A 26,764-nucleotide genomic window follows, 5' to 3' on the forward strand; every position below is an offset into this window, starting at 1 on the left:
TGTAGCATGTTCTCTGATATCTCTTTCCTAAAACTTGTCGTGATCCACTAGCACCATCTAGTGCCGATAACCGAGCATTTCTCCATAACTGAAGTCAGTAGAGTCACAGTTAATGGTATTCTGCACAGGATGGAGAGATGGGTTCACACTGGGAAATGCAGGAGCACGGAGTGAGGCGTTTAGTTTAAGAGCCTCGATTCAAAAGGGAGGCTGATGGTGTCAGAGGCTTAAATCATTGCACTTTGATCACAAAGATGAATGGTGATTAAATGAGTCATCGCTTCACAAAGAAGTATGATGAAAGCCGATATAATAGAGAGGATCTGCGGTGCTTGTGAGAAATAGTAAATGAAGGCTTCCACTCCTAAAGCCTGTACCACCGTAACACAAACATCTTCAAGCAGACCGTCCTCTTCTCTCTCTCACCAATAAACACTTGAAAGTATATTTCTGTAAACAGGAGGGCCAACTTCAGTCAGCGTGCGTGAGTTAGCTGTCATTGGAGAGTGTGGGAGGAAGGGGTAGATGGAGAGCTATCATATGCATCTAGATCGCTCTGAGCTCCATCTGTTGTGTGCTACAGAGATGATGAGTCACTCCACTTGGTACAGCACGGGTCAAAGAAGCACCAAATCCCCCGGCTTCATCCCGACACACTCATACACAAACCGAATGATTAAGAAAGATCTTAATATATGCTCCTGCTGCAAGTTTCCCATGGTGTGTCTGTCGTGCCTCTACAGTTTAGGAAAGCCTATTAGGGCTCAGCTTGTTTGAAAGATTGGTTTTCAGGCTTTCTGATAAATATCCTGAAATGTTAACCTTTACAATCACTACACCCTACGGTAATGGTGTGAATGGGCATGCAGTTATAAACCGTCTTACTTGTCTTTTGACAACTCAACACCAATAACGGTACCACTTTACAATAAGACTACCCTTATAAAGGGTTTACGAATAGTAACCAGTAAGGACTCTCTGTACGACTGAAATATGTCTGTGTAGGCAAACCTGGGATCAGCCGATTGGTCATGAATAGATCTAACTTGGTGGCGTCGAGCAGCGCTTGGAACCAAATTTGTATTTCTAAAAGTGTACGAAGTGGAAGGAAGAGGATGTGGATGTTCTGTTTCTGCATTTTATCTTGTCAGACTCAGATTATGTAATGAGCTTCGTGTTGGTGTGCTCGCATGTGTGTGCATTTTCCTTGTAATTTATTCAATTCAAACCAATACACTTCTAGTCATTATGCTCCCCTTAAAGCAGGTTTGTGTTGTGTGCGAGGGTTGAAGTTGACAGCCATTTAGATGCTTTGATGATTACATGCGAATTCACTGTGTAGACATTAAGAGAACCAAAGACTGACAGAAGGACAAAGGGGGGTGTGATGAAGTGAGTAAAGGAAAGTAATTGGGAGAATGCAAAAGCAGAGAAAGTGTCGGGAAATGTGAGATGAAAGCGATAGTTTACTCGTTTTTTTTAGCAGGGGGAAGCAACAAAGGATGATTATATTACAGCTCTCCTGCATCACACCTAACACACAAGTATTTGCATTGTGAAGATGTGTGATTGTGCTTTTAACTGGATAAGAGTGTGAGTGAATTGAGGAGATGAGACGCTAAAAGAGACAAAGGAAAGCTAAAAATTGCACAAGGAGAAAGATGTTAAGTGAAGTTCAAAGAAGAAGTATAGGTGCTCGTTTGTTTTTTTTTTGTGTGACAGAAAAATACAGAATGAATATTTGAGAGGAAAACTTGTTTACCTTGCAGAAACAACCTGTGGTTCACCTTGGGAAGACAAGTAGTTGGAATGGAAACATTTATATACAAAAACATCTATTATCCTGCAACATCATGCACCTGTGTCCCTGAGCACACTTTCATTTACAAGAAGATGCATGTGTACTGGGATTCTTTATGATTTGTGATATTCAGATAAGGACTTAAAAGGCCACTTATTATCATATCACTACCTGAGACAAGCTTTATCCTAGTAATGGAAGTGGCCTGTCAATAAATAAAGCAGTCATCATCGACTCCTGAAGTGTGTCTGTGATTCGATAAGTGATCAAAAGAGGCTTTAGCAAGAGTTCTGGAAGGCCATTTTACCTCTAGGAAAAACAGTTTTTCTTGCAAAATGACATTTATGAATATACCGATTATGTGTGGTTTGAATGGGTATTGTAGTCATTGTGTTAGCGAATTTCGTTAATCCTTTCCTGTCATAAAATGTGTCGTGTTCTTTTTTTAAGTTACAAATGGTGGTCATGTTTGGATTTGTAAAGAACCCAGTGAGCCCTTCCTTGAAAACTAGGAATACAATCAAAGTCAGAATGTATTATAATCTAAGATTGACAGTACAAAAGAATAAGCATATAGGACACGAACTCGATTTATTTTGTAACCGTTATATCCTTTTATCTCTGTCATCTTCAAACACATCAATGTAAGGATCACAGGAACAAATCAAGTGTTTGAGCAAGCCTTGCTTAATTGCATCCACCATGGCCACAAGCCTTTATACTAACTATTTATAGTTAATTGTCAAATATAATGCACTGACATGTTATAAAACAAGTGGAGGGCAAACCCACTTAGTGATTTCCATTATGACATCATAGAAGTTGTATGTTCATCGAAATATTTGTTATAAAACCGTTATGTTTTCACTAGGCTTGATGTCTTTAAAACAGTCATATCTAACATAATGTTGCTAATATATTAGCCACAAACACCTATGGGTTATACCAAGTTAAAGTAGTCCTAGTAGAGTGTATTGAATTAAGCGTGTGCATTTTATTGCTTATGAGTTTAACTTTTGTTTTGTACGGTTAGGTTATTTGTATAGCACATTTTAAGACACAGAGGCAATTCAAAGTGCTTCACATACGGTAGGCATTTAACACATAATAATTCAAAACAAACACACAAAAAAAAGATAAAATACTGGCTGCAGCTAAAAGTGCAATGATAAGGCATGGTTAAAGGATCTCAGAATAGGCTGCATTAAAAAGAAAGGTTTTTAATGCAAGTTAATCAATGTGCCCTTTCTTCTTTAAAAAATAATAAGATGATATATCTGTTCATAACATGTACATTTGGAAGGAATTTCAGGGTGTGATATTATATGGTGTATATTTAGCCATCAGGTTTCTTTAGCCCGGGCTGCTCATCCATTTCAATATCCCCCGCGGTCCCAGCTGACACTGAACTAAACCAAAACTAAACTGAACTAATCATTGACAATCTTCTCTGCCCTGAAAGGCATCCAGCTGTCCTAATGTAACTGCCACTTTTAATTTCCATCTGCCGGGAGGTGGCAAGTAAAGATAGAATGATGGGAGCTGATTAGTGGGAAGAGAGCCAGTTTGACAGATTAAAGTCTGGTCGGTCAGGAGTGCAAGGACATTGACATCCTTGGCAACATTCAGAAGAAGCAGTATGTGAATACAAATATTTTGTTTTCCTGCATCCAGACACAATGGCAGGGTTTCTAGATAGCGTTCTTTCTTCCTAGGTGTTTTCGGTTTCTCATTGATTTACTTCTACTTAAAAGCCTAATCTTCTTCACAGTGCCTCCACTCAGACATGGTATGCTTGCACACACCAATGCCACCCAGGGGTCGAGATGAACCGGTTTGTATTGTACTCTATCTACGTGACCCGCCCCCTCTATCAGACCTCATTTACCTTCACACTCCTCTGATCGGTAAGGGCTTATCAGTCGATTTGTCTCAGTGACCCAATCAAAAGGCCTCGATCTGCATGCTTACATCGTCAAGGACGTAAACAACAACCACCGGCATGCAAATAGACTCCCAAATAGCGAGAGGATTACAAATGTGCAATGTTATAAGACCTGGAATATTGGTATTCTGTGGGATTTTGGTAAAGATACTCGCAAACGGAAATATATGTTTGGTTTCCAGTCCATTATTATTTCTGGAGGCTACCGTGTTATCAAAGGAGAGATCTATTCACTACACCTGATTTATGTGTTCTAGGTCGGTTGTTTGTCTTTGTTTGCACTAGTGGTTCACTATGAGTTGTTATGTGCCCCCCCTGCTCCCATTGGTTTGCTGTGATAGTGAATTGACATAAAGAGCCAAGGTGCATCATGGCCTGTATCTGCAGGAGCACAAAGGAACCAGTGGTCTGTGTTGCTGATTTACTTTCTGAACAATGAGTATCTTTGTTTTCTTGGCTTTTTTATGTTGTGTATGTTTTTCTTTAGGGAGTGATCTAGTGTGCCAATATGTGCTCCAATATAGAATCATAAAGATCATCTAACCCACAGGTTTTAACATTAATTCAACTAATTATAATTTTAACACAAACTGACACCATCTGTACAGTTTTACAGAGTGTAAATATGGTTGACACTAATTATCACCCTTTGTCGAATGAATGTCAGAAAATAGTCAGTCAAAAACCTGAATATCTTCAGTTTTATATGATTTAAAATGGAGAAAACAGGGAAATATCAGAAAATTGGTCATCTTGGCGTTTTTTGAAAATCTGTGAGAATAAACGGCTGTCGTGCAAATTAGAGTGTGTATATTTCAGATGTGTGTGCTATGAGGTATAATCACCAAGGCGTTAATCACTGACAATTGTTATTTTAGCACCACGATTCTTAATCTCTTTTTAATGGCACGTCACCTACACTCAAGTATACACATACACACACACACACACACACACACACACACACACACACACACACACACACACACACACACACACACACACACACACACACACACACACACACACACACACACACAACTTGTTTACCTTTAAAAACAATCATTATGGTAATCCATGGAGATAGTATAATACTCTTTGCATGGCTCTCACATGTTTCTGCTTATTTTCTTTAATTATCAAAGTCAGAAATATTGTTTTTGTTAAATTCTTAAATGCAGGAATGTATATGCTAACCTATTTGTTATTAAAAAGGCTGAGTGAGGGTGTGCATGTGGGTGTCTGAGAAATGCAGTTTGTTTTGGGTATTAAGTGAGGATTTGTATGTTTATCCCAATTTACATAAATACAATGACCTTTATTCGGTCGATTGCTATTTTTACAAAGCTCAAAACACACAAAGGAAACACAGTCATCACAATCATACATCTGTTTCCTTGGATAAAAAGAAAAGTAAAGTGCAGAAGATCACTTTGAAAGTGTTGTGAAACAAATATTACATTATTCTTAGAAGAATTGCCTTGATACCGCACACGTGTCGGTCCCTGAGCTCCTGTTCTCGCCCATGGTTCATAAACTGGAGATGCATTCCATCAAAGGCGAGCGCACAACAAGCCTATTCCCTAATTGGTGCTTGAGCTTTTAAATTGCCTCTGTTTTCTCACAGCCAAGCAGTCTCCCCACATGGTAATTGGAAAAATTCCTCCTCTTAAAAAAGAAAAATGGCACCAAAGTGCTGCATTAAGCATGTTTCCCTCTCTCCGTGCTCTCAAGCTTCTCGAAAGTTTTTCAACAATATATTATCAGACATACACAAAACATGTCTCTGAAGTGTTTGGCTTGAAACACTAAACAGATCATTGTAGCACGCCATAAACCCCTCTGTTTCAACCCTGTTCAAAAGTGTCGATTATCTGTGTCTGTACCTTTAAATGCAAATGAGCTGCTGCTGGCCACGCCCCTCTGAGAAGTGATTGATATAATAAAGCACAATGTTGCTCTGGGAGGAGATTCAGGTGATAAGGTGGGACGGTGTTACCTTGTTTGGTTAGTGCCTAATGGTTGCCCAACCTAAAAAACTGTTGTGACATCACAAAGTTGCCTAAATCTGATCAGCTCCTTTTTTAGACAGGTTTTCAAATAGATGGATCAGGAAAAAAAGGGAGAGAATCTTTTCCCCTGAAAACATGAGCCAGACAAAGGTCTTTGACCCAAACATAGTGTCTCTAACCCAGGGGTACTCAAATACAAATCTTAAAGGTCCAAAATAAATGTTTCAATAAGACAAAGGTCCGTTTATTACGGTCATTCAAACTTTTAAACAATTGCAACAAGATTCTTAACACGAGGTTGCAAAAACAAAAATAATCTGTATGCAGCAGTTTTCATTGTTATTGTGTCTGTGCTTGACCCCTCAGAGTCGCAGTGTAAGAGCTGCACAGTTATGAATAAAGGCAGCTGCACCCTCTTTCATTCAGCATTCCCATTATTGCTTTATAAATGTCTTGCCCCCTTGTGTGTCCACTGAGGTTCGTCAGGCCCAACACATCTTCAACAAACTCCCCCTTTGCCTCATCATAACAACTCACAAACACCAGCAACTGAGCATTGTCAGTGGTGTCAGTGGACTCACCCACAGCTAAGGAAATGCACTGTGCATTTTTTATTCCATCACAAAGCTGATTAATCAAATCACCAGCCAGTATGTATGTTCTTCTGGTTGCTGTGGAATCTGAGAGGGGGATTTGCTTGATTTGACCTGTTATTTCCTCTTTTAGTTTGCCTTCAACATGGTCTCCATCACTTCAGTCATGCATTCTTTTATACTCAGTTATTATCCAGTGGAAAGCCCTTACCTACTGGCCTAGTTAAATCAAAGTGGTTACTTTTTTTTGGCTGGGCAGTGAAGTTTTACACACCGTCTTATTTGACTTTCTCAGGACTTAAAACAGTTTTTTGGGGGCAGACCCCCTCAAAGAAAAAAATATATTTACACACGTAAGGTCATCATTTTAAAGGTGGGGTAGGTAAGTTTGAGAAACCGGCTCGAGATACACTTTTTGTTATATTCCATGGAATGCTCTTAACATCCCGATAGCAATGAATATCTGAAGTATTTGACAACAAATCCATAAAAAAATGTCATCTGTGGAAGCCGTGGTACTGTAAAAAGTACAACCAATCCGTTTAGCCGGGCCGGCTAAACGGATTGGATTGCCGCCCTGTCTGTCAGCCTTCCATCTCGTGCACGCACAAATGTATCTCGTGCCCTCATTGGGCGTGCATTGCAGCAGTACTTCAATGACTCGCCAGGCGGCCACTTTCACCAGTCTGCAGACGTCATGTGCGCGTTCATCTGTGTTGGAGGAGGTGCTCTGTAAGGAAGTCTGAAGGAAGGGGCGGATTCTTTTCGGCTGTGTATTTTCAAATTTTAGTGCACTCGAGCCGGTTTCTGAAACTTACCTACCCCACCTTTAATAGTTGTGTATGCTCATCCGTGAGCAGAGCATCAAGTTGACATGTCTATTACAGCTGAATGCGGCGATTACCATTTCACAAACGTATTAAGATCAACAGCTTTAGTGCGTTTTGATTCAATGCTGAGTACAGCCAAACTGACAGTCTCTTCTCTGTCAGTGTAGACCGCAAATACCTCATTCCTTCAGTGCTTGGGTCCGAATGCTTCTCGTTTTGCGCCGTCCAGTTCAAAATGAAATCGCCACCAATCGTATGTCCACACTCGCGCCAGGACCGGGGGACGTGCATGACGTGCATCTTGTGCTGCATTCACTTGCACTCGGACATTAGAGACTTTCTCTCATAAATGTCCGATGAGCCACAACTTTTCTTTCAAAACAAAGCTGCCAACTGGGGTGGCAGCTGGGGTGGCAAGGCCTATTTTTAGGGTGTCAGTTGCCACCCCGGTAGGTGAAACTAGGCTACTAGCTACAGTACAGATGGAACTAGATGAGCTGTTAACTCTCGCTCTGAATTTTGTTTTTTTAATTCTCGCTCTGACTTAGACAGGTTGAAAGAGACACACACATTTTTCCCACCCGCATTCCGCGAAGACCCGCCCTACTGTGCCTCTGATTCGCAGATTGTTTGGGGGGAAAAAACGCTGACTGGATGCTGAATGTGATTGGACCAAAGCGTTGACACACACAGGTGGAACACAGTGGAACAGTCAGACATGCAGAGCGCTGTTTGCAGTGGACATAGCGGAGAATTTTGACTCGTTGCGAATGCGTTGTGGCGATGTCTCACATATAATACAGAGAGATAATACATATGAAAAGTATAATTTGCTCAGAGTCCGGAGACAGTGGTGGTTCGGTCCGGATCCGGACCGGAGTCCGTAGTTTGAGGATGCCTGCTCTAACCTCAATACACATCTAAGCATGGTGGTCAAGTATACATTTCAGCTTTCACTGAAATATTCCTTTCTTAGCAAAATCATTTTTACTGTAATAAATATTAGGGTGTAAATCAAGTCCCATAAAGTGAGAGGGAAAAAAATCCTGAAGGTCAATAATAGCCCATAAAAGCAATAGTAAATGTTTCATAGTTCATTAGAGGGCTTCCCATTCACCTTCTTTGCTACAGGGAACATTAAACTGTTATGTATCCGGAAGTCTCCACAAGGGACATTTGGGAACACATTAATGCTTTGTTGGTTTGCCATCATTCTAATGAAGGGGAACAATCTCAGTTACTGTAAGCTTTATTTGTGATTCTCTGCACCCTAGTCTCTTAATGAGGAACATGGACATCATCGTTGTTGTCATAGTTTTAAACATGATGTTTTAGTTTTGTTTGTTATAGGTTCATTTAGTTTGAGTTGCCTTTATACATTTGCTTACATTTGTATGTCAACTATAAGCGTGATCCTTTAGGGAGATGTTGAAATGAATGTTGTGTGCAAATGTGTGTGTGGGTATATATGAAAAAAACGTTGTATTGTATTGATTTATACTATCAATGCAAATGTTCAACAACTTTATCAGTATTAACAGGCATTTCAAGCAATCAGCTGACTATACTGTAAAAACAAGGCCACATTTGAGCCTTTGTCGTGGCTCAAAAACAGACATTCATAGGAAGATTAGGTCTAATTTTGGACTAAAGCATCTGACAATTAATGTCATACCTGATGTGTTTTGTTACACTTAAGTCAGCAACAACATGAGTTGAATAAATCCCCATTTATTTGATCTATGAAGCCATCTTTAGCCAGAAGCAACATCATCTTATTTAAACTTATCCTTCTGTCTATCAGGTAACTCTCCTTCCGAGGAGTCAGAAGAGCGCGAGAAGGAACCGAGGACGCTGACCTACCCCGCCTACATCGCCAGCCTGCTGGACACAGGAGCAAAGCGCATGGCCGCCGGCGTCCGCATGGACTGCAATAGCCAGGGCCAGTGCCCGCGCTCCTGCCACCTCTGCCACATGAGCCCCAGGACGTCCCAGGGGAGGCAGCAGTCTGAGCCCGTCCTGCTGCAGATCACCAAGGCTGCACCCATCTATGAACTGGTGTCCAACAATGAGACCTACCAGGTACTGTGTTCATCCTTAACAATCTGGGACAGTCTAATGCCTGAACATGTCAGACATAATCCAATATAATAATTGATGTGACATCTTTTATCTTTCTCCTGAACAGTGAAATATTAAAGGAATTGTCGACTACAATAGTGTGGGGGCAACAAATCATTACATCATTACGTGGCATAGTTAAAATCAGAGAGGGTTGCTATATTGAGTTGACAGACCCTTTTTGTTAGCTGTGAGTATTCATGTATTATTTCTGTGCACATTATTATATGTTAAACACTTTTCATTATATTAAGATATAATCGAAGCAGTTTTGTCTTCGGCCTTTCAGCAACTTTTGTTTGTTCACCTAGATTGAAAACCTTCCCAGAATTGTTCGTCATCTAAACTGCCTTCTTTGCAGCTAATAATATCAACATTTGGATTTTTGAATTTTTAGCCACAGTAACTCTACAGGTGTTCTGTGCCTGTCTGTGGGTGACCCTTCATGGCCAAAAAACCCCCATGCCTCATTATGGAAGAGGTCACAGAAAGTGAAAGCCCTTTCCTTTTTGAGTATTATGTCTTACTCTGCGGGCAGCATGCTGTGCCATAATCTGCCATACTGTGCTGTGACTTATTTAAGTCCATCGATAGCTTATGTTGTTACAGTTTCTGCTCATCTAGCAGGAAGTGATGTCGATACGGTGCTGTCCACGCTCCTGGGGGGGGCAGGCTTTCATCTGAACCTCAGGGTGTTGATACTGTTATCGGAAAGGGCTGTTTGATAGTTGTGTTACTGCTGGTATAGACACAATGCCCCGGCAACATTTTGAATAATGTTTTCTTTCTTATGGCTTTAAAAAGTATTTTAATATTATACAAAGGGGCGTAAATGTGTATACTTCATAACATGAAATTATTAGTTTTGCATACAACAATACAAAGACTTTTTCAGGGGGAAATGTGATGCTCCCAAATAAGAAGATTCATTCATGTACAACAGGACGACATTTTAACATACATTTATTTACTTAGAGATTGTTTAGTTATATTTGTTGAAATACTCATATACCCACAAGAAATCCATAATAAATGCTCTGAACATTTTTTACAATTGATTTGAACTGGGATTCCACTTTTTGTGTCTCTCTTCGTAGTCTCTCCAGGAGGCGATGATGAGCATGCTGTGGTGTTCGGGAAAAGGTGATGTTATCGATGACTGGTGTCGCTGTGATTCCAGCGCATTTGGCACAGACGGACTCCCCACATGCGCCCCACTGCCACATCCTTTGTAAGTAACTCTAACATTTCTCAAACACAGACCATCCATAATTACACTGGCAGAGCTCTATCCCAAGGTGTCAAGTAATGTGCCATTGTGATCCATGTGTATACAGACAATATAATATTACAGCCATGGTGATAATACTGAATGCGTGGGGGGGGGGGGGGGGTACGTTGTCTACGTACAGGGGTTCATCGAGTGATAATGTTTCTATGATTTCAGTGTGGCTGATGTATTTATCCTGTCAGTATTGGGATTGCTAATCAATTAAATGAGCTGCTTTAACCTCTGCATGTTCATTGGAGCTGTCAATGTTATCATGTAAACCCCCACAATTGATTACTTCTTATAATTCCAAAGCACATTTTTACCATGAATTGCACGGCAGCAAAAAAGTGACTGGAGATGACCAGAGATCAACAAGCATCTCTGACACCAATGTAGACACATAGTGCTTGCTAAGCATTAGAGATCATATGCCCTGTGTACATTGTACATAGGGGAATCACAGTGGCTCTCTGTAAAAGCCACTTTGTCAGATTTCTTTTTTGACTTAATTCGGTAAAAAACCCTCTGATTTCGCTTACCAGTTTTGCATACGTTTCTTTATTAGAGCTCCACACATGTATTTATTTTTGTTTCCCCCGAAAATACAAGTAATATAAACATGTGATTAATCATGATTATTATTGGGGTTCAATTTGTATCAACACCACTAGTGTTATACTTCACTTCACCGCTCTACAGTAAGCCAAGTCAGACGTCAATGAGTACAATAGCTTTATTTTCTGTTAACTAAAGTGTTTGTGACATTGCAGAATGTGTTTTTATTAGGTTGTGCAAAACACAAGGGAAAATGTTAGCACCTAATTTCTGTGATGAGACCACTTTTGCTTCACTCAGTGGTTCTGCACCTGTCATTCCTGTGCCAGGCTGAAGCTGTCCTACACCTACGAGCCCAGCAGCTCATTGGTCATCATGGAATGGAAACACACTGAGCCACCAATCGGCGTGCGCATCGTTGATTACCTCATTAGCCAGGAGAAGGTGACGGAAACGATGGATCACTCCAAAGTCGAGACAGGTAAGTCCGCATACAACTACGTCCGCATACAACTACGTCCGCATACAACTACGTCCGCATACAACTACACACATTATGAGTTTGGCAGTTGACTGCAAGGCACAAGGCAAGGCACAGTTGAAAAATTGTGAGAAAGGGTAATGTTGCCAGGTAACCATTGATGCCAGTTCGATTAGTGAAAAAGATCAGTCATATATATATAACTATTCGGATGTCTTCACTTATGCGTTTTAGATACAAATCCTGACCATCAGCTTGCAGAAAGTGCAAAAATATGTCTTTTTGTTGTTGTAAGCAACTATCACTGAACCAGCAAGTGGGAGTGTTGATGTTTTGGTTGTGTACCACTTTGAGATGGGTAATGAGTAAGTCGCTTGGCCTCGATTTGTATGGGCAGCTGCAGGCCAGTGTTCATTATTTATTCTGGCTTGAACCATAAACCCGCCAATTTGTCAGCACCATGTGGCCACATACGCCTAATTTGTTTTATCTAGTCAGCCACCTGGAAGAAAGCCCCGTCCAATGTTGAAAAAGGACATATTTTGTCATTCATTGCATCAACCCCCTTATGTTGCTGTTGTCACATGAAACTATTGGAAGTCAAACTTTTTTTTTATATCATAAGAGTGAGTGAGCCCTGTGATTTGGGAAACTTCTAGAGAAGTTAGCAATACATTAGCTCAACATTACCAGGGGTCATCTTAAACAAATATATTCAATACAACTTTACATACATGCCCTGTTTTTTATATCTCTTGTTATTCAGTTGTAGTTTTGAAGGCCTCCACAAGATGGTGTTCACCAGTAATGATAATAATGGAAAACTGAATAATTTATTTAAAATGTTTTGATACATTCGTTAGACTGATTTCTGAAACAGATTTTCACAAAATGAAAAAATAAATGAATGAAAATTATTATTTTTTTCAAATTGGTAAATGACAGTACGGTGTATATATATATATAAAAATATGTGAGTTTTGTACAGTAATTGACAACATTTGTCAACAAAAAAGTGTAAAAAACCTTGCTTTGTTTCACACAGCATTGGATTTTATTGTTTTCAAAGCATTTTTATTTATTTTTTAAGGTTAATAGTGATTTTCTTGCTAAGCTATGTTTTCCCTCATGTTTTAACTAAAAGCAGGAAATCATATATGCAGCCACAGGAGTAGCAGGAGTGTGTAGCTTTGTCATCCATAACGGAGAGCATAGCTTACTGGACATATACGAGAGGAAGCTGGCAAAACAGGGCCAGTTTATTTGAACACTAATGACCCAATCCATAATGCAGACTGTTACAGTTCCCTGTGAGCACCAACGTTTGTTGTAGCTTAATGAGAGAATAAACTGCATTAGTCAGAACACTGAGAATCATTAATCAATGCAGCATATTCAGAAGGGAGAGGAAAGCAGATGAGCATTTTCTTCAATCGTGTTATTATAGAGAGAATGAGCTATAGGTTCAGCAGCTTTACGGGATTTTATACTCTTAGGAGAATAAACTTGCACCATAACGTCTGATTTTTTTAAGTTCCAGCCTCAGACTTATATATAAAAAAAACGATTTACCTCTCATTTCAATGGAGCTGTGTTTGGAACTCTGTAGATAAGGGAATAAGAGCCACTCTCCCTCTCGTCTTGTATTGTAAGCAGTAAAGTATATTTCATATGTTGGGGATGCAAAGGCATGAAACAGTTAAAACCATGATCAGATGGAATTTTAATATTATATACTACGGGCATCTAGTTAAAATATGTTACTGATAAAGTTACCAAATCATTTGTTTAAAGTTGTGCGAGCACCAGGTGCTAACATACAGTACATTCCACAATTGAGATTAGCTAATAAGAAACCATTATATTTCATTTTATATCAAAATATATTATTTAGTTTTATATCAAATATATATTACAACATTTAAATATCGGACGAGATCCAGGTGATGAGGTGGGAAAGTGTTACCTTGGTTGGTTATTGGCTAATGGTTACATAACCCAATAAATCATTGTGACATCACAAAGTGGCCAGAATTAGATTAGCTAATTTTCAGGTTTTTATGTAAATGAGTCAGGACAAAAAGAGAGATAATCTTTATAAACTTTCCGGGGCACATATTTATTTATAAATAGCATGAAAAACTAGATTTTGTATAATAGGTGACCTTTAAACACAAAAGAAAGTAGAAGCACTTCATCATCTTCAAACAAGTCTCTTCAGGTCAGGGCCTCATGACAAACCTACAGGCTCTTAGTGCTTTAGTAGTATTTTCATTTGTCCAAAGTGATATACATTTACTGTTTTTTGGCGGGCTTTTGAGGCCCTTCCAGATTTGAGGCCCAGTGACAGATACCCACTTTGGATGGTTTAATGTCAGCTTATGTTCAAGAAAGAAATGGAACCATTCATCAGTGGAACTATAGTGACTTTTACCTAAATGCAGAGAAACATTTTGGCGAGTCACAATGAAATATCGCTTTAATGGCAAACCTGACCTTTCAGCTTCTGTATTGGAATCTGGAACATAATTTCTTCCTGTGCCCTTTAAACAAATCATCTCTGTCAGCTCGCCCTAACCACTGTGCTTCATCTTCCAACAAAACAAATGTTTGTCCCATCCCCTAATCTGTGCTGTCGGAGCAATAAACAGAGAAAATGAAATCAGTGGAGGCTCTTGGGTCCGGCGTGACTTTCTGTGGTGGAGGGAGCATTTTAGCGCTGCAGTGCCTTGATATCATGTTTACAAAGTTTTTAAAAAGAGTTCTTATCATAAAACCGAATAAAAAGTACTGTGGTTCTACATCAAAGTGTACAGCTTTTGGAAAGAGTTCATCATGATCAGACAAAGGGAAAGAACATATTTTCTTTGTGAAACAGCAACTGCAATCTCAAGTAAATATGAAGTCATTACTTCTAAAATAACCATCTGATGTCTCTCTGTTAGTTAGTGGTTGATATAGCAGATACAGTGAGGCATATTCCAATCAGATAAACAGTCTTACAGCAAAAGGTCTTGTATCTATCAAGATGCTGTAATTGTCATGGAAGTTATGGCAGTGTTTTCATGGAAATCTGCATTGGTACTGGGCAACAAACAAGGGAAATGGGGCACAGGAATATTCCACTCACTGGTTTGTTTCTGTTGTGCTGATCTTTTCCAGTTTACCGGTTCCGTTGCACAATAAGATGTGCATTTCCACGGTGTCAAGCATCGTCCTCATTAAACTAATGGCGGTTACTTTCTTGCACAATGTCCTAATATCCCCTCAGCTCCACAAGGATCATTTTTGAAAATTGTCCGGACAGTTCTTTAGCTAATCACTAGCCCTAAAGGATGGAACAGTTATTATGTCCCATACTCAGTGGAAAACAGACCCCATTCACTTCATTAATTGCTTCAAAACAAACTCTCTGACACACCATTTTTACCGGGGAGATGTAACGCATCACCGCAGAGTTGAAGCAGAGGACGAATGTATCAGTCTATACTTGTTTGTTGCCTTCAGCCCCATTTTGTACGTTCTCCTCTTAAGGAAATACATGACATTGTACTGTTAAAATAGCTGAGTAAACAACTACTTTAGTTTAGCTAGTTGAGCAGTTTTGGGGTGTGAATATGCCTTTTTATATATAATATGCTCTTCAATATGTCTGTATTTGTTATGCCATATCTTTTGACATAAAGCCAGCAAGTATGTAAATACCAGTGTAGTATTTTGTTTGCAGGAACCAAATATAATATTCGTAACTGTGTTTTTTTACGAGTATGTAATCAAATGAAACTATGAATGGGGATCAGGTATTTCATGAGTTACACTACTGTTTATTGCACTACCATGTCTACGGTAGCTCAAAGGACAAACAAAACTCTGGCTCTATAGCGCCTTTCAAGCCTAAAGATATACGTGTTTCTATCTTATAAAACAGTGTTGGTCACAGTCACTCCTATTAGTTTATAATACTGGGCTATGCCTGGAGTATTGTTAGATGCAGTACGTGAGAGATTAGAATCTGGTCCAATGAATACTAAAGTCCTGTACCTTCCTGCTGCAGCACATTGATGCTGGCAATGAATGGAGTCCACCCAGTGTTGCAAAAGACCTCCACATCAGATCAGGGCTCTCAAAGTGCACGGCAGCTGTTTTGACTTTGGGGTCATTCGGGGATATTTGTTGTTGTGCTGTTGGTTGCACTACGTGAGAATTCAATGTTCCAAGTTCACTTTGGAAGGAGTTGAAGTACATCAAAGCTACTCTTATGGGAAAAAAACGTTTTATATGAGGTTCTTCTCGGTCAAAAAATGTCTCCAAACATCAATACTCATTATGTTCTTACTAAAAGAGTTTTTGATATGCCACAAAACAGAATATGTGAAAAACATATGTTGCTTTACAGTTGCAAATATCTTCATAGATATAACTTTCTATGCCTGCTTGGCCTTCCAGACAGGTCAACCGGGGACTCAGATAAAGACTGCAGCTGAAGGTTGATAATGGATTCAAAATGTTTCTAAATTAGCATCCCTATCGCAGTTTGGTTCTGGGCATATAATGTACAAGTAATGATTTCACATCAAAGAAACATTCATTTTCAAGTATTTGGACTACTTATGTTGTAAATGTATTATATATTTACTTAACGCACAACATCTATTGCACGTCTGTCCGTCCTGGGAGAGGTATCCCTCCTCTGTTGCTCTCGCAGAGGTTTCTTCAATTTTTCCATGAACTGTTGGGTTCTTTTGAGAGTTTTTCCTTGTCCCATGCGAGGGTCCAAGGACAGAGGGTGTCGTATCGTATTCATATTCTGTACAAACTGTAAAGTCCACTGAGACAAATGTAAAATGTGTGATATTGGGCTATATAAATCAGCTTTATTGATTGATTGATTGATTGAAGAGATTGAATAGACCTGTTTTGTTCAGATGGAATCATGGCAGATGAGAGCCACAAGACTCAAATTAACTTGCAGGCTGCAAAACCAAAACAACAAGATAAAAGCCACTTAACTCTCAGTCCAGCTAAGGAATTGTATACATTTGTCACTATATTTAAGTCTTGATAAAGACTTAAATATAAATATTGTTACACTATTGCAAATTCCACTTAACTGTTGCATCCTGGATTGAATTTGGTTCTAGTAGCCGTAGTATCTCTCTTTCTCCCATGGTCTCCCACTTCACCCTTAATCTTTCCACGGAAGGCAAAAACAGCTAGTTTATAAAAATAAAAATAAATTGTACACTTCCATCTCAATCACTGGCACTTGGCTCGATAATAAATCAGTCCAAAAGTAAAGTTAGAGGTTGAAGGTGAAGATATTGTTAATGTCGGAAAGTGTATATGCTGGCAGCAGTGCGTACTAAACTCAAGAAATGATTTATTCCCTTTTTGTCAAGCGCTTAAAGTGAATGATAAATATACAGTTTGGCCTAAATCACAAAGTTTAGCTGTAGAAGAAAACAGGGGGTTACGTAATGTAACCCTAGTTATATAAGCACAGGCGGAGCCCTCTACTGGACTCTATGGGTACTACTCTCTATCCTGCTGTGCGTGCTTTCACCTACTGAGTTTACGTAAACGTAGCCGGCCAATCGGGGCGAGCCTACCTGAATGCGCGCGCAGGCCCACAGTATATAAAGGCGGCTACACCCGCCGCCCACTATCCTTTACACTCTTCAGCGAGCGGACTAGGAAAGACAGGGCCCCCAGGTAGAGGGCTCCGCCTGTGCTTATATAACTAGGGTTACAATACGTAACCCCCTGTTATATTTCACACAGGCTCCGCCCTCTACTGGACTCTATGGGTACAGTGGGCGGAGCCCCGATGTATACACGCCCTGTCATCCAACAACATCGACCCACCACACCGTCCCTGACCGGCTTTGGCTAACATCCATTGCATCCCCACTTCCTCCCCTCCGGTTGTAACCGTAGAGAAGTCAGGGCCGCAATTTGGATAAGGCACACTCACACACGCTTACCTCGTGTAGAGTGTGCATGGAAAAGATCTGTGCGGAGACTCCGTCTGGAGCCTACCGCGCACCATGTTCCTCAGGTCCCTCAGGAGCATGGGAAAAACATAAGTGCACCACGTCCCCCACACTCACACACGCTCCGTGTAGAGTGGGCATGGACAATAGTGAGGAAGGCTCTCCCAGCCTGCCTCCAGCCCTGTATGGGGCTGATTGCGCACCATGTCTCCCGAGTCCCTCAGGAGCATGGGAAAACACAAGTGCTTTATGTCCAGGGGGGGGCACCTGCTGACCCACAGCCACCCCCCCTCTCACCAGTCATGCGTTGCCTCGGCAAGCACAGACGACGAGAAGGAGCCAGACATGTCCAGGAGATAACATTTTATGAAGGAGCCTGGCATAGACCAAGACGCCGACGTGCATATATCTTCTACACTCACGCTGCTGAATAAGGCTGTTTGACACAGCCCGTGTAGAATGCGCACGGACCCCAGTGGGGAGGGCTCTCCCCACCCGTCCATAGGCATGTGTAATGCACCCGCATAGCCATCCTGTTAGGCGCTTCTTGGAGAGAGCTTTTCTAGCCACACCATCCCCAAAGCACACAAACAGCTGTTCAGTGTGTCTAATGGCAGCCGTGCGCTCTACATAACATGCTAGCGCACGCACTGGGCAGAGGAGGTGCAATTTAGCCTCCCTGGCCTCAATATGGGGTGGAAGATTAAAGCCACCTAACTGAATAGCCCTTGACCTAGATGAACTCCTTAGGCTCTTAGGAGTAAAGGAGGGTTTCGGTCTGAGTGTCGCCCCGTTACGGTCACCCCGGATCAAAAGGCAGCTTGGGTGCACCGACAGAGCGGTCAGCTCGGACACTCTTTTGGCCGAAGTCAAGGCAAGTAGCAATGCTGTCTTCCATGACAGTGCTTTCAGGGAGGAGAGCTCCAGGGGCTCAAATGGTTCTGTGACCAGAGCCTCGAGCACCAACGGCAGGTCCCACTGTGGGGCGGAGGCGTGCACTACTGGGCGCTGCCTCCTGACCCCCTGCAAAAACCGCGACATAACTGAAGGCTGACCTGCCTCCAAATCCCTCATGGCAGGACGAAATGGCTGCTGCATACACCTTAATTGTGGAATGAACCAGCCCCCTGTCCACCAGTATCTGTAAGTAAGTAAGAATAGAGCCCAACGTCCACGACAGAGGCTCTAGACTCCTTCCTTCACACCATTGCCGGAATCCCGCCCACTTTGGCCTGTATCAGGCTGTGGTGGATTCTGCTTCTGCTGCTTGGATGGTCTGAATAACGTTGTCAGACAGCCCCACCTGTCTCAGCCTGTCCCTCTCAGGAGCCAAGCCTGGAGAGGTTGGCCCAGAGTGGGTAACGCCCCTATTGCCCCTGCTTCCTGAAACAGCGCTCCCCAGACCTGAGGAATAGCCCAGGGCTGGCCCACCATCATCTGTGTTACCCCGCGCACCACGGCGCCAGGCGGCAATCTGGGGCCACTAGGATGACTGACAGCTGCTCCCGCCTCACCCTATCCAGGAGGGGGGGGGATAAGGTGCAGCGGTGGAAAGGCGTAAAGCAGCTTCCTTGGCCATGGCTCGTGTGCAAATGCGTCCACCCCCAAGGGCGGATTGTCCCACCGGGCCAGGAAGAACCACAGGGCACAGTGGCTGTTGCGCCGACTGGCGAACAGGTCCACCTCTGCTCTCCCGAACTGAGTCCAGAACTGCTTCACCACCTCCGGGTGAAGCCTCCACTCGTCTGGCAGGGGTCCGCCTCTTGACATGAGGTCGGCCCCCCCATTCTCCCGTCCCGGGATGTGCAGGGCCCTTAGAGACAACACAATCTGTGAAACCCACAACCACAGGTTCTCTGCTGCGGTCAACAAGGCTATTGAGCGGACTCCGCCTTGCCTGTTGATGTACGCCACTGTGGTGCGGTTGTCGCTCCTCACTAGCACATGTTTGCCCTGTATTAAGGGTTTGAAGTGCTGTAGGACCAGCATCACTGCTTGCAGCTCCAGGAGGTTGCTGTGCCGCGCCTCTGTCAGAGGCCAGCAACCACCTACAGCTCTCTCTAGACACGTCCCCCCCCATCCTGTCACTGAAGCGTCTGTGAAGACTGTGATATAGGAGGTCACTTGCCCCAGTGGAGCTCCCCTCCGCAGATTCTCTGGGGACCCCCAGAATCGGAGGTTGCTCTCTACTGAGGTCACCAGACGTCGTTTGTGTCTTGAGATCTAAACGAAGGCCGGTAAGCCACCTCTGTATGCGATGTGCATGCAGGAGTCCGAGTGGCACTACGGAGTGAGCAGCCGTCATGAGACCCAAAGTCTGCATGATGATCAAAGCTGTCACCGTCGCCCCCTGACACAGCCTGCAGACTGCCCGCAGCAGGGATGCCTGTCTGCTTTCTGTCAGGGTGGCACGTAGTCTGCCTGCATCGAGCATCACCCCCAGATATTCTACCTGCTGGTGAGGTATGGGGGAGTTTTTCTTCCAATTGACCGCAACTCTTTTTCAACCCAACTTGGTTAGGTGTAGGATCAATTGGGCTGTGTGAAACATTGCCCATTCCCTGGACCTGGCCATGACTATGAGGTCGCCCAGATAAAAGAACACCCTCATGCCATGGTCCCGTAGCGGTTGCAGCACCGTAGCGTGCGTGGGGATAGGGAGTAGCCGAACGTCAGTCTGTTGTACTCGTAGGCTACCCCCTGGAAGGCAAAACGCAAATACTTTCTGTGTTTGAGCAATTTCGCCATGAAAGTAGGGCACTATTTCGCTGACGTTGTCCGTGTCAACAGGAATCCGAAATTATGGCAGAAGCAAAAAAGCCCAAAATATATCATTTTCACTCCGAGTGGGAGGGTGATTATTTTTGTATCTATTCCAATTCAAAGTCCATCTGTCTCATCTGCAATGCGAGCGTGGCTTTATCGAAGAAGGGTCATTTAGGAGCGGCATTTCAAAACAGTGCACAAACGTTACGAGACGGAATTCCCTCCTAATTCTGCCCTACGCTCCCAAAAGGGGAGGGGCCTGAGAAAACAGCTAAATGCACAGCAGTCCATTTCCACCAGGCCCAACAACAAGAGCAAGGCTGCTTCCATAGCATCTTATCGTGTCAGTCACGTTCTTGCGAAACACATGAAATCTTTCAAAGACGGCGAAGTTGTGAAAGAAGCATTCCTGGAGGCTGCCGACGCGCTTTTGGGGGACAGTAAAAATAACAGAAGCATTTCAGATACCGTTATTGATCAGCTGTAAGTTTTAGTTTGTTTGAACTTATTCATTATAATTATTGTACAAAATGGTATAAGAATGCAAACTTAAATTGATTATATCAATTCAGGTTAAGAAACTAGTGTTGCTTGCATCCTATTTTAAAGGCATTTATTTTTATATTATATTATTTATCTCTACTAAAATGCAACAAAAAAAGGGTTTGATTCTATTAATATTGTCTTTTTTATTGCACTTTGGCAGCAGATTCCTGAGTAGCTTCAGATCTGAGTTGTCTTATTAGTAAGCCTAATTTATACTTTTGTAGCAACACTATTTTTATATAATGGCAAAGAAAGGGTTCAGAGTATTTTCTTTTTTCCCTGTGTCATATGTGTCAGCACTGTTCAATGTTTCTTGAAAACATTACCCACTGTAGTACGTGACGTGCGAATAAACGCCAACTCTGTATCAACAACACTGTTGTGTAACTTCAGTTAAATACTTGTATGTGTGTAGATTAGAAAGAGGTAAGATAAAGGATCTGCAGTATTAATCGTACAAAGGTCAGTTTTATACAAGTAGAAGTTTTTACCTGGTAGTAGGCTGTCAGTAATGGCTACGCCTCTCTATTTGGACTGGTAGATCTCGGCAGACTGGCAACTTTAAAAGTAGCTCTCGGTTAAAAAAAAGGTTGGGCACCCCTGCTCTAGAACTAGAGTTACACTACGTAACCCACTGTTCTTCTGCGGAGGTCCCTGAACGTACCGCGGCCACTCTCACGGGGGCCGCGCCTCCTAATGGGTGTCCAATTAACATCGTATGAAAACGGCCTTGCCGATCTCAACGAGACATTATGGGAAAATGTGGAATTGTGGAGAGAGATGACTCTTACTCTGGGATAAATGCCATAGTTTTTACTAAATGCATTTTTCACACACACATCACTCTAGAACGAGGGTTACAATATGTAACCCACCGTTCATGCAACAGGCCCTCTTTTCAACTTCCTGTTGAAAGGAAACCTATCTCCTCCCAGGATGATAGATTTGACTCTCTATTGCCCCTGAATGGAGGAGGGACGCTGCAAAGCTGGAGTGAGTAACCCAGTCTCAGTGTCCTGCCCCTCTACTCTGTCAGTACACAGCTTTTATGGGGCTTCCATTCCCCACAAAACTGTGTTCAGGGGACATGCCAGCAGCTGTGGAGCCAAAGCTAAGAAGCTGTAATATTCTCTGGTGGCCCACTCCGCTGCCAAACCTTTCCATAAGAAGGGAGTTTTGGCATGGAGCCTGACACAGAAAAAGGCCGATTTTCTACTGAGGTCCTTGAACGCACCAGGGCACGCTCCCGTGGGGCTGCGGCTCTGTTCTAATGCCGTCTCTTTGAAACGGACATTATGGTGAAAAGTGGAAATGTGGAGAGAGATGACTCTACTCTGGGATAAATGCAATCGTTTTCACTGAATGCATTTCTCTCACACACATCACTCTCTCTTGAACCCACACAGTGTTTTGACAGCACTTCGGTTTATTCCACTCACGTGCACGCGCCCACCTGCTGTCTCCTATACTGGAGTTTACAGAGGGGGCGGGGAGTGTGGGACAGTGTTATTTCCTCTGTGGATGAGCAAGAAGCAGCCACGCTGCGACTACTCCTCACCCACGTAACCAAGGAGATCGATCCAAAGAGCCCTTCCGTAAACACGGGGGCTCCCGGCCCGGGAGATCAACAACACGGTCCTTTTGGAAAGTGCCATGCGGCGTGATCCCTCACCGGGATATCACACGGCAGACAACGACGGCGGCCATCGGGACGTTCGGGACGAATCCCGATGGGCTGGTACTGAAGTGGGCCGGTCGGACGATGTGGGTCGGCCGGTAACCGTCCAGGGCTCGACATTATAAATGGCCCGCTGTCCCGGAAGCACTATTTAGACACCCCGGGCCAGCATAACGTAGCCTACTTTCCACTTGCCCGCTCGGGCCACTAAAAATATTGCTTGAAAAAAATTGTCTTGTGGTATTGGTATGTTGACTAGCAATTTAGTTAAATTGTTTCGTTTATCAACGATACAACATAGCGTTCCGTGAGTTGTTGGGTGAAAAGCTGCGGAGCACAGGGCGAGCAGGCTCCCGTGAGCGAGAGCGCGCTCCTTCACTACAGACTATCGCGCCACCTAACCATTCGCCAACATGTTTTTAATACCACCGGTAACAGGCCAAGCGCCGGGCAAAAAACAATCTTCAAATAAAAGAAAGTCACAGGAGGAGTTAAAGGAGAGTGACAGGGAGTATGAGAAGAAGAGGGAGAGAAAGTTTCAGCCAGCTTGATCGATGGAGTTGGCTGCAGTGATGCGTCCTAAAACCCTTTTATAATCTATCGATTAGATTTATGATTCGAAAATTATAAAAGTAGGGTAGACATGTGGAGATTATCCGGCTGAACAAAACGTGCATTTATCAAACAGGTTTGTTTTCCACCTTATTTCCAGCTATTTTCCAAAACCCTGTGGAGAAATCCCATTGCTTTTTGTCGAGGGAACCAGCAGTTTACTTCCTGGTTTTAGGACGCGTCCCTGGCTGCACCTCTCAATATGATTCCAATATAAACAAGGTCTTCTGTCTGCTCTGTACATCTATGCTGACACGTATAGGCTAAGTGAAGAGTAGACAATATAAAGGTATTGGCGAAATGTCCCAGCAGTTTAGGATAATGAAGGTTCTAATCTAATCTATTACATAGTCATTATGTCTAACTCCTAATGACAGGAAGGCAGAAAGTGCATTATAAAAATAATAATACTCATAATAATAGCAGACATTTTTTTTAACAATGACCACAATATCATTATTTTAATAAACCAAATATGAACAATTGAGGAAGAACTGATGATTCAAATGTTATAGTACAAGTAGTAATGTAGTTAGTGCATAAAATACTATTGCAATGTGTTCATTTTCTTCATTATTAGTCGATTTTTTTTTTGGACGAATGCTCCGGTGGACTTACCCTTAATGTCTACCTCTGCGTCACTAGCACCCCCCCCCCCCCCCCCCCTCGGTTGTCAGCTCGTCTGAAGAGAAAAAAGGATAGTGGGCGGGGGGTGTAGCCGCCTTTATATACTGTGGGCCTGCGCGTGCATTCAGGTAGGCTCGCCCCGATTGGCCGGCTACATTTACGTAAACTCAGTAGGTGAAAGCACGCACAGCATGATAGAGAGTAGTACCCATAGAGTCCAGTAGAGGGCGGAGCCTGTGTGAAATATAACAAGTTTCCTCATTTAGGCGGAGGATGATGGAGACACAGATGTGACCCCTCTGCATGCAAATAAAGGTTTGCTGATGGATTACAAATCATTTCCAACCACTGTGAGAGATGCATTTATATCTATAGCGGCCAAAATCATAAAAATATAAGAAAGAAATATAACGCAAAGTGCCGCTGAGGCACCCGTCAGCGAATCTTACGCATGGGTAAAAATCAAGGTCCGAGCAAAAGTCGTTTCAGTGCAATTTATTATCAACACATCAAGCATTTCTCTTCCTTCTTACCCGATGGTAAAAAAAACATAAGCCTACCGGGTGCGCCGCTCACTACCACCTGTTTCCCATATTTATAATGAGCCGGTCTCCCCTCCCCCGGTGCCCAAAGGCTGCCTTTACAAAACAGAGGCATGGTACAACTTATTTGATCAACTTAAATAAGAATTAAAAGGAAGATTTACTATAAACAAAAAAGAACAATAAAATAAATGGATAACTATTAAATAATATAAGCTCCTAGATATGGCTTCATCATACCGGCCCCTAATTGTGATGCAATAGCAAATCAATTATAACAAAACATTCTATGGAGCCAGGTAACACCTTTAAATATTTTAGACTACGCAAAATATCTAATTACATTTTTGTTTATCATACAAAATCTACTAATATGCATATATACATTCAACAAGTCATTTCAATTAGCCCCCACTTAGATCCCCCCCAAAGTTCATGCTGCATCAGTGTCTTTGGTGGTTTCACCACTCACTGTCCCTGAGGCAGGAGACAATAGTCAAAGGGTATCAGTGTAGTTTGAAATAGAGAGGTTTGTGTATGGAAAGATGTAAGAAAGACAGTATGTGTGTGTGCAGGGGATACGGGGTAGGGCATTGGCTAGCTCTTGGCTCAGTTGGCTTCCAGGAGTAGACAGAGCTTACTAATGGGCCTTTGCAGGATGTTAGTCTTGGTCTGAACTAACCAACACACTCTCACTCCCTAAGCGTCCAGGAGCGACGTTTAGTCAGTGTCCGTGGCGTCCAGGTGTGACGCTCCTAGGCTCCTTCAGCGTCATAAAGGGACGCAAATAGCTTTCAACTGATTTCAATGTATTCCCATCTGCGGCGGGATTTGACGCTCATGGTAGCACGGCATTCGTTTGTGTCGGCTGCCCTTAAAGGCAATGTGAGCGTCCATTCCCATTGGATAACGGAGAATTGTACACCCGGAAGTAAGTATTCCTCTTACTGTCGATTGATTTTACGGTGATATCTGCACTACTCATCGACTAAAAAACACCAGATTATCCTTGTTAATTACACAACATTGATTGGTTTAAATTGTGTGCAATGCTTTTGTATTTTTCCCCTTCGATTCGGAGAAACAAATGTTTTTTCTGAGTAAAGGATGGCAGAAAACACTACACTACCCAGAATCCCCAGCTATCGTTTGGACTACACCATGTGCTCTGTTTGACAAACCCCGTGATAGTCCTCAAGCTCTGTGATTGGAGAGTGTGCTCCGAGGGTTACGCCGATTCTCGAACAGCACTTGAAATGGGATGGAACCACGTCAGACTGTCCAAAACTGGATTTGAACGGGTCCACCGCGTCCCCCCCTCCCCCACCCCGTCCCCAGAACTACACATGCTGGCTATTCTGTTTCGCAACATGCTCTCTATCTATGGTACGTCTCTACTGGGAGTTGTAGTTTTAAAAGACGTTTTCATATTTCCCATAATAAGAAGTTGCCAGTATTAAACTGTGTACATCCCTGGAGGTTTAGGGGATAGGAAACACTCAAATGTAAAACATATAATTAATAAATGGGTGAAAATTGCTTGTGCCCATAATGGGCAGCATTAATATATATATATACACACATGCCAGCTAAGGTCAGAAGAGCTTTATTTAACAGCTGGTCTTATGTTTTTGACCCCTCCTGTTGTTAATTGATAACATTACATTATATTAATTGATAAGCCTGAAACATGCACTTGTCAAGGTTCAGAGGCACATTTTGCAAATATGGCAGTAGCCATCGATCAGCTTAAGATAAGATATACTTTATTGATCCCAGGTTGGAAACATTTGCGTTACATCAGCATGTGTTACAGTTGTACATATGCAGTGGTGTTTATTTGTAAATCATTTAGTATAATCACACAAATTCTGTGTTTTATATTTAACAATTCTGTGTTCTTTATGTATTGATTGTTCAATACCTGACAAGGCCGGAGATGAAATATCTACATACATCTTATAAGAGTATAATACATGATGTATAATATCAGTTAAAATAAGTGCTTCAACATAGTTAACATTGCTGGAGGTATGCACAAATATTGATAGATGTCTTGTAATGCGCTATTGAGGAACCTGCTACCCAAGTTTTTCATTCAATGCAGAACTACACCATAGTTGTGTAGGCCTATATGATATGTCAATAAACCTTAGGAAATCTTGAAAGGGATGTGCAAAATAGTAATTATATACAGTCTTTAGTGAACTATTAGTAGAGAATAACGAGTAATGAATATACTTTATAGGGATTATAGGGATTTATAGATATCTAATAATAAAAATAATGAAATTCAATAACATGCTTTAACCACTAGGTGTCCCTTTATATCAGCTGTGCACCTTTATGGTGTAAATACAGCCTATCTACCAATTGGATCAAATATAAA

At 42.2% G+C, this 26,764-nt stretch overlaps 1 protein-coding gene across 1 annotated transcript in view; it reads left to right on the forward strand.

Moving 5' to 3' along the window:
- Positions 1 to 26,764, forward strand: part of LOC117534853 (astrotactin-1-like) — a gene marked incomplete at its 5' end in the record, with an annotated part of 199,965 nt that overhangs the window by 112,536 nt on the left and 60,665 nt on the right. The window contains 3 exon segments of the mRNA XM_034199104.1: positions 8,986 to 9,263; positions 10,400 to 10,533; positions 11,460 to 11,611. Of these exon segments, the coding sequence (XP_034054995.1) occupies positions 8,986 to 9,263; positions 10,400 to 10,533; positions 11,460 to 11,611 (564 nt within the window).

The sequence above is a fragment of the Gymnodraco acuticeps genome, unplaced genomic scaffold (assembly GCF_902827175.1).
Source record: "Gymnodraco acuticeps unplaced genomic scaffold, fGymAcu1.1, whole genome shotgun sequence".
Lineage (NCBI taxonomy): Eukaryota > Metazoa > Chordata > Actinopteri > Perciformes > Bathydraconidae > Gymnodraco > Gymnodraco acuticeps.